The 14,990-nt window shown below is 37.2% G+C and overlaps 2 protein-coding genes across 2 annotated transcripts; both read right to left on the reverse strand.

The window, feature by feature from the left end:
- Window positions 1-409: 409 nt before the first annotated feature.
- On the reverse strand, window positions 410-2,874 carry si:dkey-78k11.9 (P2Y purinoceptor 1). The gene has a single exon (XM_067446137.1). It carries the CDS (start codon window positions 2,855-2,857, stop codon window positions 1,853-1,855), a length of 1,005 nt encoding a protein of 334 aa, XP_067302238.1. The 5' UTR covers window positions 2,858-2,874; the 3' UTR covers window positions 410-1,852.
- Window positions 2,875-3,632: 758 nt separating this feature from the next.
- Window positions 3,633-9,670, reverse strand: ccn5 (cellular communication network factor 5). Its single transcript, XM_067446135.1, has 5 exons — window positions 9,376-9,670; window positions 8,504-8,720; window positions 7,346-7,594; window positions 5,146-5,366; window positions 3,633-5,065 (listed from the first exon to the last, which is right to left on the reverse strand). Exons 1-5 carry the CDS (start codon window positions 9,445-9,447, stop codon window positions 4,781-4,783), a joined length of 1,044 nt encoding a protein of 347 aa, XP_067302236.1. The 5' UTR covers window positions 9,448-9,670; the 3' UTR covers window positions 3,633-4,780.
- Window positions 9,671-14,990: the final 5,320 nt, after the last annotated feature.

The following is a 14,990-nucleotide window of genomic DNA, read 5'->3' on the forward strand; positions in this document are numbered from 1 at the left end:
ACTGTTGCAGATTTGTTGTTTGTCCTTCCTCGGACCACTGTTGGTAAATTCTCACCACTGCCTTTACTTTTTCAGATAATCTGACCCAGTTGCCTTGTCATAACAATTTGGCCCTTGTCAAGGTCACAAAGATCTTCATTCCCGCCCACTTATCCTGCATCCAACACACGGATAACAACTTTAATATGTGGCCTTGTAATGAGATGATCAACGATATTCATTTCATCTGTGAATTTTAATATCAATCCTAGTAGGCCTATGACAAGCTATTGTCTGCTAACATTTTAATATCAGTGCATCCCTGTAAAGATAAATGTATACTGCAATGTGAACTACTGTTAAAAATAATGTATCTCCAAAAGATCTAGACAAAAATGACAAAAAGCTTTTCCTAAATTTTTATTGCTTTGACAATTAAATTGATCTTAATATTGTTTGTGGTGTATAATTTTAACTTGATGCTAAAAAAAGAACATGACATACAAAAATATACATATTTACAATCTGTGATAAAAAAAACATAAACAATAATGGGATAAACATTATTACCTTTTGGTTTGACCCAACATATAGTGCTAAAATATTTATCTTAAAGTAAACTAAAATCCTCTTAAAAGTGCTATACAATATTATATTACAAATCAAAATATCTCCACATTTACCCTTATTCCAAGTGAACCCATATTTATATAATGTGTCTTTCATAGTTTTGTACATTTGTTTGAATGCAAGTATATTTATTTTTATCTCAATCTTTCTTAAAAAAATAATCTGATCTTTCAGTTCTGCTTTTAATTTTCTACATGGCACATGTCGTTTAAGATTTCTTGGTGTGTCTTATATCTTAAAGCTATACTGTGTAACTTTTTTAGTTTATTCTTAGCTAAAGTTCTTTCAAAAATATATGTGCTCATTATTGTATATTTACTTCTTTCAAGTAATAAAGTATTCTCGTAAGTTTATAATATGCCATTGAAAATACATATGGGTGAGGGGTTCGAATGCTGGTCGCCATGTTGCCCCTCCATCTTGAAAGTACATTAGCCAAAAAGGGGACATACTCATAAATTCAAGCTTCGACCTTTGGCATTTTAACATTCGATGGCACTCATGGACGAGGTCGAACTGGAAGCCATGTTAATCTTGGAAAAATCGTCCACCGTAGGAGTTAAAACAAAATCAGAATTGAGAGGAACTTACACTGCTAGATGGGGGAAAATATCACACAGTGTAGCTTTAATGAGGCTATCATAACACTGTTCTGTTGCCCTATATCATGTGTAAAAATAAATTAAAAATAAATAAAAAACAGTTTTTGTTTAAGTATCAAAAGTACTTTTCTGTTGCAGTTCTTCTGAATTTACTGTACATAAAACTTGCAAACATAAAGCAAAAATGTGTTTTCAATCATTAAGTGCATGCAACACTGCAATTACTGCTGCTTAAAATAGCTGCATAAAAATACACCACGTTTTGATATGATCATGCCATAAAAATAGCTTTAAACTGAAACACAAACAAAGTCTTGTTTTACATACAGCATACAGTGAAGCGGTAAGTGCATATCCTGTCATAAGACACTCAAATGGAAAAAAATCATGTTATTCACTGTACATGACCTAGATCAGTGGTTCTCGAACCTGTCCTGGGGACCCCCAACCAGTCTCCCTCATCTAACACACCTGATTCAAATCATCAGCTCAAGACTGCAAGACTTGAATTGGGTGTTTCTGATGCAGGAAACATACAAAATGTGTAGTGGTGAGGGGTCCCCACCCAGGACAGGTTTGAAAACCTGATATAGACATTCATGTCCTCAAGGCGAGAAAAAAGTCACAATCTCCATTAATCTCTATTTCATGGCTATGCTCTCGAGATTTTGATTCTGAAAGGGAGATTCCTCGACGAGAGAGAAGGCATGAGATTGACGTGCTCGTCTGCACTTCATAAAACACTTCATTAGCAGTTCATCACTGTTAAAGAGGTAAACCAGTGGGTTGATCGCACTGTTCATGCATGCCAATGCATTACCAACCTGGTTTGCGATATACACATCAGAATACCATTTCTGACACGTGCCGTCCAGCTTGGAAATTCGAGTTGCCAGGTTGAAATTTCTAAAAATGTGATAAGGAATGAAACAAACGGAGAAGAGCAGCGTTAGAACGACCACCAGTCTGAGACACCGCAGCTTCAAAATGACATCAATGTCTTTCTTAGTCACCAGAGTGTACGCCACATGTCCGTAGCAGCATAGCATTATTAACAAGGGGATCCCGAATCCAACAACCGTCCTTCCGATGCTGTACTTCAGGTATTCCCTAATGTACGGGTCCGAAGTTGTGTCAAAACAGGTTGTTTTGTTGCTGGAGGTTTTATCAAAGAACATATCAGGCAGACACTGAAGAAAAACAAAAACCCACACAAGCGAAACAATCACCACAGAGTGTTTTGCTGCAATTCTGCCTTTAACCCTCAAAGTGTGAACGATGCCGAGATATCTGTAAACACTGATGCACGTGAGAAAACCAATGCTGCCGTACAGATTCATGCAGAAACACAGTCTTAAAATCTTGCAGAAAACATCTCCAAATATCCATTCGCTGTTGGATGCGTAGTAAACCACCAAACAAGGCAAAGTAAAAAGATATAAAATATCTGCCAGGCAAAGGTTGAGAACAAATATATTAACATTACCCATTTTCTTCCAGTTATCATACACAGATTTCAGCCCCAGGCAGTTGCCAATCACACCAAGAGTGAAAACAGTCACGTAGACCGAGGGTAAAAATTTGTGCGTAAAATCAAAATTGACATATTTACAGGTTGTGTTGGACTCCATCATTGAAGACGACATCAGACTTTCTAAAAGGAGGCTGCAGATATTGTGTAGGAAAATGTGTCACAGGAAGTGAGAGCATGATTGGTGTCTGACGCTTCAAACTGACACAGCCACAACTGTTTCATAGTTTCAAACAAAACAATGACCTTTGAGCTAGAATCTAAAAAAACAAAAAAACAAAAATTTATGATAGCCTAGTGACATAGGTCTATGTCTATGAGTCATAAAATAGCCTACATGTTTATTTACATTTTGATGTCGACTAACATACCCAGGAGGAAGCTAATGTAAAAAAAAAAAAAAAGGAACAAGAAGAGAGAAATGCTTTTTGATCTTGATTTTCAAAACCACCTGGTTTTGATTTTTGTTGCCACACTCATTATCATTACAGTCTATAGCTATATTCGTTATTTCTATTATATTAGCCCATTCCTGTAGCGTATACATAAGCTATTTCATAATGGTTCATACTCTTCTACTGCAAATTAGTGATTCTCACCCAGTCCCCGTGGGGGCCTCAGCAAACTTCCAAGGGGCCCTCAGGATTATGTAGAAGTTTTTAAAGTAATAAATAAATAATAAAGTAATGTAACAATTATCTTAATTCAAATTGTAAAAACACATAACATCAATATGTAAACTGAAAGCATTCTGAATTACCGAATCAGAGCAGCAAATTCTTACTCGCTCTTCCTTGCAAAAACAAAAGAGGGCAGCCTTGATCTTCTGAATCATTGTAAAGCAAGAGACTCATGCTGGGCATTCAAAATGAAGCTATTAGAGCCAAAGAAATGGTGACAAGTACAAAACTTTATTATTGAGAATTTATGAGAAATCTGACAAATGCTGTACTTTTGACTGCATGGTTGTGAGATGGCAGTGCAATAGAACTTGAAATAAATGAACACAAATATAACAAAATTCTAGTTATGACAGAAACATAGACATAAAAAATATTTACATATATACAGTAAATCTTTTGCATATTCTTTTTTAAAACACTACAGTTAGTGTTAGTCTTGAAAAGCCTACGGTAAATACAGGTGAACATGTCAAATTTAATTGTAATTTTCGCATAGCATCAATGCCTGAAGAACTTCTGCATTAATGTGTAATCTTATTTCTGGTACTTTTGTCCCATCTTATGTCTGGTATTTTTATATCTGCCTAAGACTGTAAGAAGATTCTTTGCTTATATCCATTTTAGTGAATGGGAGAAAACGTTTGATCCGTTATATCATTTTCATCTTTTGCGTGCAAATTGCTTTGTAATTGATTTAAAGCCACAATTGTTGTCTAATAATACAGTACAAAACTCACAAAGATTGAAGAAATTAAACAAATATTCAAGTGTACGTTATGATGTATCCTCCACCTCAAAGTAAAAACAGCTGCCATTGTGTAAACCCAATAGATTAAAAAAAATAGTACAAATTTGTAATTTCTGGCAGATCTTAAAAACGTGTAAACTATTTAATTTCACTACGTACAGAACCAGCTAACTAACAAGTAATGTTCTCAGAACTTTGGCTAACATTCTGGTAAGGTTCTCTCTCAAAGTTCTTCTAATGTTAATGTTTAGAATGTTCAGAGTAGCATTCCATCATGTTTACAAAATGATCATGATGGAATGTTTACTCAATGTTTGCATAATAATAAAAAAATCTGTTTTGAACATTCAGAGAACATTCAGAAATATTTTCAGAACTTATCGGGAATGTTAGCAAAAAGTTCTTAGAGCATATTTTTGTTAGCTGTGGAAACCTATCCAGACATTTTCCTGAAAAAAAAAAAGTCAAAGTCGAAGAGGATTTTTTCAGTCATTAAATTGAAACCTCAAACCTTCTTGCAACCTTGTTAACTAACACTCGATAAGACATGTAAACCCAGAGCCTTCAAAATGAAGCTATATCCACAGACAGCCAAGAGAGTGTGTGTCTAACCTGGGAAGGGTGTACCTCTGTATGCCCCTCCAGATGAATAGGGGCAGTTGTAATGGCAGATGCAAGAGTTGATGATCATGACAGCGTGATTGAGCAGTCTTCCTCCAGGGCAGCGGAAAGCGACCAATGCCGTGCCAGTATGGTAAGGAGTGCAACAACGGCTGTCTGTACATGAGCCACAATAACGGGGCCTATAGAGCTGTGTACTATAGCAGCCTTGGTGGAAAAGCCGAACTGCGGTTGCTGACCTGTAACTGGGTTGACATTTCCTCCTTGACCACTGAAACACACATGCAGAGCTTGATGCACACATGCAGAGACAGTTTTTTGATCCTATGGTAGATCCTAATGGAGACTCACCTGTGGGGTTCTGTGGACAACAGGCTGACAGGGTCGGATCATACACAGGCGCATCTGCATCTCCAGGCGACAAGCTGGGTTTTGATTGGACACCCGTGAGGATATTCCAGACCCACAGGTGTGCGAGCAAGCACTCCACTCTGAGCTCTGGTCTATGCAGTTTGAGCCGGGTCTGGTTTGGAATCCAGGGTATCCAGGCAATGTCTGGTCACTTCCAGAAGCTGGCATCCCAAAAACAATTCAATTAAACTTCTTTCAATATGAAACTGTCGAATTTCTACAGTAATTGCCACATATTGATCATTTCATACCCAATTATAAGTTCATATTGAAACTACATTCTTTAGGACTGAATCACTTTTACACACAGAAACCTGGCATATTATGAAAAGGTTATATTTTATCCATCATGAATCAATTGTGAGTTGGTGTCATGCAAGGCTTGTCTGGCTATCACCAGACCAAGCTCAATCTTTTAAGATTGAACATGGTCCGGGGAGTCTGCTCTGTATTTTCCACAGCACAAGAGGCGTGATCAACGGGCATAGTTCAAATGACTGTACGCAATTGGATAGTCCTTCAACCAATCAGACGAACGATCCATCGCTTCTCTATCTGTCATTGTGTTAAACCGGCCAATAGCGCGCCAGGTGGATAAGCTGGTTTGTGATTGGTCCCTGCAAATTTGTAACAGAAGCAGGATAAAAGTATGTACAGGTTTCCAGACTGAGCTGTAGGGCAAATTCAAATTGCCAGCAGGAAGGGCTGGGTTTACCCAGTCTAATGCAAGACCCTATCCTATTGCAGAATACTGTTTTAATCTTTTCGAGGCATGGTTAGAACAAATAGAGAATCACTTGGGGGTGTAGATATTTTTTTATAAATGAAAATATGTAATGTATTTTAAATTGTCAATATTCAGCTCAAATATTCAATATTCAATATTTAAATATTCATTTAAAGTGTCAATATTCAGCTCAAATCAGTTTAGTGTTGATTTAGTTCAGTTCAATAAAGTTCATAAATTATTACACAAATTCAATTTAGCTACATTGACCTCTGCAGAAGGTCAGAGTCAGTGTCAGTTTCAGTTTTAAATTTAGTCCAATAATAGTATTGATGTTGCAAAATTGATTATGACACGAATACAATACAGCTATAAAGCAGAAGGCAATCGTGTCGTCATCTAGCTCAATTTAAGTCAAGTTGTTCTTCTCATCCAATAGTGTCAGTGAAGTAAGGATAAGGTTATTTTCTTGATGTTCATTGTATTTAATGTTCATAAAAAACACAACATTGTATTAAAGTAATGGCAATATAATGAGTCTTTTTAGCTGATTAGCTGGAACATATCGCAATCACATACACTAAATACAAGTTTGCAACACAAAAAGCCAAGCTATTTAGCAATTGGTTACTGTTATCCAGTAACTCAAGCAGCCTAATAAGTGATGTCAGTGGGGGAAAAAAGTCATTTCAGAGGAATTTTGGTGAATCATTATGAACTCTTTTCTAAATAACACGCACATATGAATCGTTCACAATAATACATGGAATGAGCATTTAGAGTGTTCATTCTGATATGATGTTGAGTTAAAATATTAATTCTAATCTCATTAAACCCCACAGCTGCATAAACGGCAGCCATACCATCTGACAATCATTGTTATGATCATGAACCTCAATGAAAGAATACCTCCATCCCCAAGAGATGATAATCAGCCATTTATTGGCCGAGTTTTATACACATGGATCTGTTAACATCTTCACTCTAAACACACTCAGAACAAAATGTACCATTTCAGCCGATGTAACTTGGGTGACATTGCTTTTGAACAGTCTCCTGACCAGTGTTCTACACTCTGTCTGGCTTTCTGGACTTTAATTGTTGCGTTACAGAGACATGAGTCCTGTTATGAATCATGGAAAGTTGGCTTCGGGAAGAAGCCAGTATTTGTGCTTTTGGGTTCCATCTTGGCAAGACATTTTCAATTAAATGGTCAAAATCCCACAATGAAAACCTCAGTCTGGAATGTAATTGAGAGTGTTCTTAGATAGGGGGTTGAATAAGAAACATGTACAAAGATTTATGCAAAATCTTAAAAGAAATGAGTTTTCATTCCAGCTCATGAAATATAATTACATGAACAACAAGAGCCTTTGATTAGTTTGCTGGACACCAAAAAAGTGAATAAAGTACCTATTTGAGCATCCTGAAGCACTGTGTTGTCCATATTTTCACACACCCACTCTTTACAGCATTTCCCTGGTTGCTGAACCCTTCGAGGATAAGGGCAGTCTGGGGTGGGCAGGAGAACATCCTCACTGCACCGGGGCACACAAGTCACCCCTCCACCCGAACAACGACACTGAAGAGCACAAGAGGGCTGAAATACCTGGCCTTCCTGGTAAGAGACTCCATTATACTCACAGCCCAGCTCTTTCTGACCTAAAAACAAAGGTCCAAAAGATTACACTGACACGACACTGTAAAAAATGTAGTTGAAGTTTATTCAACTATTTAACATGAAAAAAAGTTGAGATAACTCAAACAAAGTTTGGACGACTATTGACCCTAAGTTAAGAAAAAACAAAAATGTTCTGCAGCTGGTTGGCTAAAACTTTTAAGTTTTCTCAACTTTTTTTTTACAGTGTAGATTCAATGCCCAAAACTGGATAGCCTGGGCCACATTCACAAAAAAAGGTCTAAATGTTTTGGTGTTCTCTAATGGCCTAGTGTGGATGTTTAAGCTTTATCGCAGAAGCTGTATAGGCTACTTTGATTTAGAACTTAATGGCTTTGTATTTTATGTCCCTTCACTGTAAAAAAAAAAAAAAAAAAAAAAAAACAAAGCTAGAAAATCAGTTTGCTTTCCCCCCAATTTTAATTAATTTACCTCATTATTTCAACTTTTAACTTAAATGTCAGGTTGCCATGACTAAATATCTTCTAAAAATATCCATTTAGATTAAATAAAAAAGATTTTATGGATGATAAAATGATAAATCATGTTTTCAAAAAAAATTAAAATAAATAACAAGATCAAATGCAATTTCATTAACTCATTTAAGGTAATAATTTTAAAATTCATTGTTATTATAAATTCAGTAAAACCCTGTTATAATTAAAAATATATATAATATAATCAATACTCTTCTCATAGGATCACATGCTTAAAACGACATTACAAATGATGAATCAAATGTTCAAAATGGCGTCCCAAGGGAAGTTTTATCCGACATTGGAAATGGGAAATCAAATGCTCAAACCGATGTTTGTGAGAAGTTTCAACCAAGAGCTGGACAGTATGAGAATTTTGAGACAGAGCATTTGTTTGTTGAAGTAATTTTCACTCACTGACACACTCTCCTGGATCACCAGGGAAGCTGGCACTGTAGTCACATTGCAGCCCTTGCTGACCGTCACACGGAAACACCTCACTGCAGGCCTCGCCCTGCTGCCGGGCACACACCTGGCAGCACTGGCATCCATCGAGAACGAGAGGAACTCCTTTTGGGCAGACTGGTACAGAGCCTTGGCACTGGCAAGGGCCGCCACATTGCTGACAGCACACCTACGACAGCATGCAGGAACAAGTGCTATGTAACGCATGCAACAAAGCATCAGAATCTGGGTCATTTAGGTTACGGGATTTCTAACAGTTCATCAGATATTCTGTAAATCTGTGCAATAATACAATGGTCCAGTGCATGCAGTTTCAATAATCAAACACTACTGTAATATTATGTATGTCATATCTTCAATATATTATCTCATTACTGCTATATTAGTCATGAATGACTAACAATAGCACATATTGTTTTTCAAAAACATGCACTGATAATATGCATAGGGGAAAGCAAAAAACATCTGTCTTGTGAATCACTTACGATAAGTATTCCCAGGCTCTGAATGCATAAAACATGCTTTCAATTATAATCTTGTGCTAGAGCCAACCAACCAGCTTGAGACTATGAAAATATTTCATTTGTACAGAACATTCCCTTTTTAATTAAGAATTAATGCTACATTGCTTTTAGGTTATACTGGAAAAACTGAGTTCTCAAAAACAAATCTTCCAACAAAAAGTCCCTGATAATAAACAACTAATCTCCTTTTCTCTTCTAAATTCTAACAATGGCAATTTACAAAAGCATAACAGACTAAAAGACATCAGAAATGTAGTTTCCACTAACAAAGCATGTGCATATTTAATGTGTGATTCTCACCTGTGAACCCAGGTAAAACAGCAGTGCCCATGCCATAAAGATGTTTCTGTCTCTCTGTAGCGTGTCCATCATGCTCTTCGATGTGCTGCACCACAATAAGATTTTCTACTTGTGTTGCTGTTTGCTCACTGCCTGGCTCTGTCCACATGCACTTTTATAAAGTCCTCGCTCTGATGTCATAGCCTGACTGCAGGGTAAACAGTGGCTGGACCTGGATCAGAAATGTTTCAAATTCCACATCTCCGTTGCCCATTTCCACAACCAGGAATTATTTTCTCCCTCTGCTCGTCTGCTCTGGCGTGCAGAGGTGAAACATGGACTTTTGGAAAAGAAGACAGCACATAAGGCTTTCTCTAGACCACATCCAAGTTTTCTGTTTACTTCTAGAATCGAATAGCTTTCGTTTATTGAAAAACTACATCAACATAAAACAAATGTTTGATAAGAAATGTTGGGAGCAGTGTATTGCACAACAGTTCAATTTATATTGCATGAATTTTAGATCTAATTTCCAGCCAACAGAAACAATTCCAAACAAATTCACAGCAGAATTTAAAGGAAGTAAGATTGTGGCCAAAACTGGTACTGCAATCACTATCCCCTCTCCCTCTCCCTCTCCCCCCTGACTCGAGGTTGCCAGATAAGCTGCAGGATCCAGCAGGAAGAGTTTGTAGCTGCAGCTGTGGTTACTAGAGCAGAGCTGGCAACCCGGATGCAGAAACACTACTGACTTTGTGATTGGTCGATAGGTGGAGGGTGGCGCTTCAGGCCAAAACACAACATGTCAACATTAACATCAGTTGAGGGTTGCAACAACAACTTTTAAAAGACAATATCCTGGCCGGACTACTGTTGTCAGTGATATAAGTATTTGAGATTAGCATGATTTCTTAAAGTCTAGTGACATATCAGGGCCATTTTAATGATTAATTGAAATACATTTCTTACATACACTTCCTTTAATACTGAATCAGTCATTGTGCTCCTGAATAATTCAGAGATTCTAAATGAATAGGTTGAGTAAATGATTCAATAACTCATTCACAGACCATGAACACACAGCAAAGTCAAGTATCAGAACTACATTATATTGCCAAAAGTTTTGAGATGCCTATCTTTACATGCACATGAACTTTAATTACATCCCATTCTTAACTCATAAAGTTTAATATGGAGTAGGCCCACCCTTTGCTTAAAAGTTTAGGAGTGTTTATGGAAATGTTTAACCATTCTTCAAGAAACGCTTTTGTAAGGTCAGGCACTGATGTTGGACGAGAAGGCATGGCTTGCAGTTTCTGCTCTAATTCATCCCAAAGCTGTTCTATCTGGTTGAGGTCAGGACTCTGTGCAGGCCAGTCAAGTTCCTCCACACTCATCAAACTCACTCATCCATGTCTTTATGGACCTTGCTTTGTACACTGGTGTGCAGTCATGTTGGAACAGGAAGGAACCATCCCCAAACTGTTCCCACAAAGTTGGGAGCATGAAATTATCCAAAATGTTTTGGTATGCTGAAGCATTAAGCGTTCCTTTCACTGGAACTAAGGGGCCAAGCCCAATCCCTGACAAACATCCTCACACCATAATCCCTCCTCCACCAAACTTTACACTTGGCACAATGCAATCAGGCAAGTACCGTTTTCCTGGCAACTGCAAATCCCAGACTCGTCCATCAGAATGTCAGACAGAGAAGCGTGATTTGTCACTCCAGAGAACAAGTCTCAGCTCTAGATTCCAGTGGCGTTGTGGTTTACACCACTGCATCCCATGCTTTGCATTGCACTTGGTGATGTAAGGGCTTGGATGCAACTGCTTGGTCATGGAACCCCATTTTATGAAGCTCTCTACGCACTGTTCTTGAGCACATCCGAAGGCTACAGAAAGTTTGGAAGTCTGTAGTTATTGATTCTGCAGAAAGTTGGTGACTTCTGCACACTGTGCACCTCAGCATGCACTAACCCCGCTCTGTGATTTTACTTGGCCTGTTGTTCCCAATTGCTTCCGCTTTGTTGTAATACTATTAACACTGACCATGGAATATTTAGTAGTGAGGAAATTTCACGAATGGACTTATTGCACAGGTGGCACCCTATCACGGTACCATGTTTTGATTCACTAGCTCCTGAGAGCAACTTCTTTCACAATGTTTGTAGAAGCAGTCTGCATGTCTAGGTGCTTGACATTGTACAACCGTGGCCATGGAAGTGATTGGAACATCTAAATTCAATTATTTGGAAGGGTGTCCCAATACTTTTGGCAATAAAGTGTATTTTGGTTTAAATTGTAATAGCATTTAAATTCACAATATTCAATTTGTTGCCACTAGAAGTTGCTCATTCAAAACAAAGGTGTAGCTTGATGACACCTTGATTTTGCTGAGCTTTTATTATGTCACAGCCTCACAGGCGACCGCTTCCGCTTTTTCAGGCAATGCATATGTGGGCTAACGCAGCGCTGTTTAATATTAGATACATTTGAGTGTGCTATTCTGCATTCACTCGCCGGCTACTACAAGACACTTGTTGCACTCTACAGTAAGCTAGATCGATAGGCATGGTAAAACAAGAAAACGAGATTTAAACAATAAGACTAATTGTATTGAACTATATAATAATGATTTGGGTTTTTTTTTAGATAAATGTATCCAAACAGTTGCTCACCTGTCTAAAACATAATATATTAAAGCGTCTTTGATGTTTCCATGGATTCTACAAAATGAAATCAAGAGGTGTGATGTCATTGATAGGCGTCGCACAGATACGGTCCATGTCCTGGTTAAAATTGCTTATTTCTCTGGATTTAAACATTCTTGGAAACATTTGCGATAATGTAATTGCACAAAGCAACCGAATATACAATACTGTTCAAGTGTTTTTTGGATATTTTAATCCAAATATGTTACATATTGTGCCTTTAAAATAGAGAATTTGCTTCAGTTTAAACTGTTGGTGGCACTAAAAAAGATTTTTTAGCTTCTCAAGACATACATTTTCCACGTGGAGTACTCAGACAAGACAATCCTATTGAAAATCAGGATGACCCACTGGGAATGACGGTTTAAAAATAGACATAGACGGGAAATTCACTTTTACAAATACCACAGCTCTTGATAATTCAGCTGGAACACATGTGGCCTGCCAGATACAGCAAGAGTGGAGTGGATATTAGTTCTGTCTAAAAATTCTGTCCAGCCATTTATATTTATTTTGACATCCTCTCCAAAAATCACAAATGTTTGGAATGTACAATATCACCGTAAGGGGCCGTTTTGGGTACGAGGCATTCTTTATCCAAAACACAGTTATAGTATTCAGAAAGAAAAATATTGTGCAACTGTCATGTTATGCAAAGTTTTTGGATTTAGTTTAAGAGTGGAGGTCAAATCTAAATATTATTAACCTATAAATGTTATTAAATAAACATTCATCAAAGTCCATTGGAAACATGTTATAGGTTGTCAGAAATGTCTACATTTGTTCTGGAAGGATGATCCACAAAAATATTGTTGAAATGTTTAGAGATTAACTGAGCAAGAAAAGCAGATGTGGGACAACCCCCCCCCCCCCCCCCCCCCAATAATGTCCAATAATGTCTCATGGAAAAGATTTCACTGAAAGTGACATGCATGCATTGAACAGTTTTCTCTGATTCATACTCGAAATCCGCTGTGGGCCGGAGTGCTTTCATTTAACACCTGCTTACCGCAGAGTAAAAACTTGAATATGAAATGACAGAGAAGTACAGTCATTTGGCAATTCTATAATGAATGTACATTAGCCATACTACAGGAAACCCCGCTCAGTGTGGTGTGTTTGGTTTTTATTAAAGAAATATGCTATGGTATGTAAACCTCATTATGCTTTTGCTATTGGTATTTGTGCTTACTCCTTCATTCATCCCATTCTTGTGTGCTGCACATGTGATCTCCAGGGCTTTGGCTTAGGACCTTTCCAATTTCCTTTATTCCTATTAGATATACCACACACCCTGTAATAAAGAAGAATTACTTGATGAATCAACATGCTTGACCAGACAAACTGAACATAATTCTAACATTTCTTAGGATTCGCCAAACAATTCCTTATTGGCTTAATGTTAAAAAAGCCTATGATTTGCCTTGGAGGTTTGAAGAATTTGGCCTCAACTGTAACAGTTAATCAGCTGGAGTCATAGTTAATAATTTGGAAACTGGAAACTTCTTTTCTTCGTATCCTTTCTATGACAGTTATCATATTTTATAGTTCATATGAATCTTAAATCTAACCTGACAGTGAGACCGAAAAATGTTTGCAAATAAAATACATATCGACAACCCATAAATGTCCTAAGAACATTTTTTCTAAGGTTTCCATTAAGTTATCTGAACGTTCAAAATGTAGCCTACAGTTTAAAATAAAAATAATAAATAAATATGTGAATGCTGAGGGAACGTTCCATTTTAATTTTGCAAACAATATGGAAGTGTAGCCTAACTTTTGAATGTTCCCTGAATGTTCTGATAAAAAAAGAAAAAAGAAAAGAAAAAGAAAAACATTAGACGGTGGTCAAACCTAAGCATAGCCCTATATTAAAGACCAGATAACACTGATCTAACGTTCTATTAACGTTAGTGGAAGAACGTTTGCTCACAGCCAGAACCTTACCAGAACGTTATGAGAACGTTCCCTGGGAATGTACAGTTAGGCCTAGTCTATCATTGTTGCTAAATAAATACTGCGAGGAGGATTAGGCCTTACACGACTAATAAAAATAAATAAATACATGGACAGGAAATATTTGTATTATTTGAAGATAATTTATAATTGTATTCCCATATTATATTAAGGTTCCAGGCAGCAAATAGGAGATGACGTTTGTTGCGTTTGTATAAAACCAGAGGGAGCGAGTCGAGAGCCGTGCAAAAGTAGGCTGTGTCAGATCGTCTTATATCATTTTTATATTCTCTTGGTTGACGTCATTGGTGCTTTGTTCAACATTAAAATCTCTGCATGCAAAGTAAAGCATTAAAGCTTCCAGGTTGCTTTCTTTTTCATTTGAACAGAACTTTTACACGTTAATCGCAGCTACAGCCCAGATGTGCAGCAATGTAGACAAATTACCTCTGCAAAGAAGAACTTGAATATGACTAACTGTTTTTGAGGAGAGGAAATGATACCTACGTTCCAAACATTCTAACTAGATGTGTGAACTGCGAGAGTCGTAACAGGAAAGCCTTTCGTTTCTGATAAGAATACTGTCTTAAACAAGGGTCAGCTATGGCGTTTGAGAGGAAGCAAGCAAATCTGACAGTCACAGGAAAAATGTCAGACAACACACATACACACACACCCACATGCAGTAACAGCTTTATGAGAAGAGCCCAGTACCGTCTGGAAGGGAATATTAAAATATTTAAACTGAATCTGTGAAATGTATCAATGTAAGCTTTGAGTCACATTGAAATTTGCAGTATAAGAGATGCAGCATTCTGCAAAACACAAAATAGGATAAATAGAAATAATAGGATATTATTATAAATAAATAAATAAATAAATATCAGTGTAATAGGTAAAGTCTGGTGTTGTTTTCAACCCCATTGACTCTCAATGTATGAAAAAAGTAGTTAAAAAATACTC

Source organism: Pseudorasbora parva, chromosome 6, assembly GCF_024679245.1.
Source record: "Pseudorasbora parva isolate DD20220531a chromosome 6, ASM2467924v1, whole genome shotgun sequence".
NCBI classification, from domain to species: domain Eukaryota; kingdom Metazoa; phylum Chordata; class Actinopteri; order Cypriniformes; family Gobionidae; genus Pseudorasbora; species Pseudorasbora parva.

Coding starts and splice junctions, on each gene's coding strand:
- si:dkey-78k11.9 (XM_067446137.1), bottom strand. CDS start 2,857: ATGTCGTCTTCAATGATGGAGTCCAACACAACCTGTAAATATGTCAAT.
- ccn5 (XM_067446135.1), bottom strand. CDS start 9,447: ATGATGGACACGCTACAGAGAGACAGAAACATCTTTATGGCATGGGCA. Junction 7,595..8,503: donor TGATCCAGGAGAGTGTGTCA/GTGAGTGAAAAT, acceptor CTTTGTTTTTAG/GTCAGAAAGAGCTGGGCTGT. Junction 5,066..5,145: donor TTGTCCACAGAACCCCACAG/GTGAGTCTCCAT, acceptor TGTGTGTTTCAG/TGGTCAAGGAGGAAATGTCA.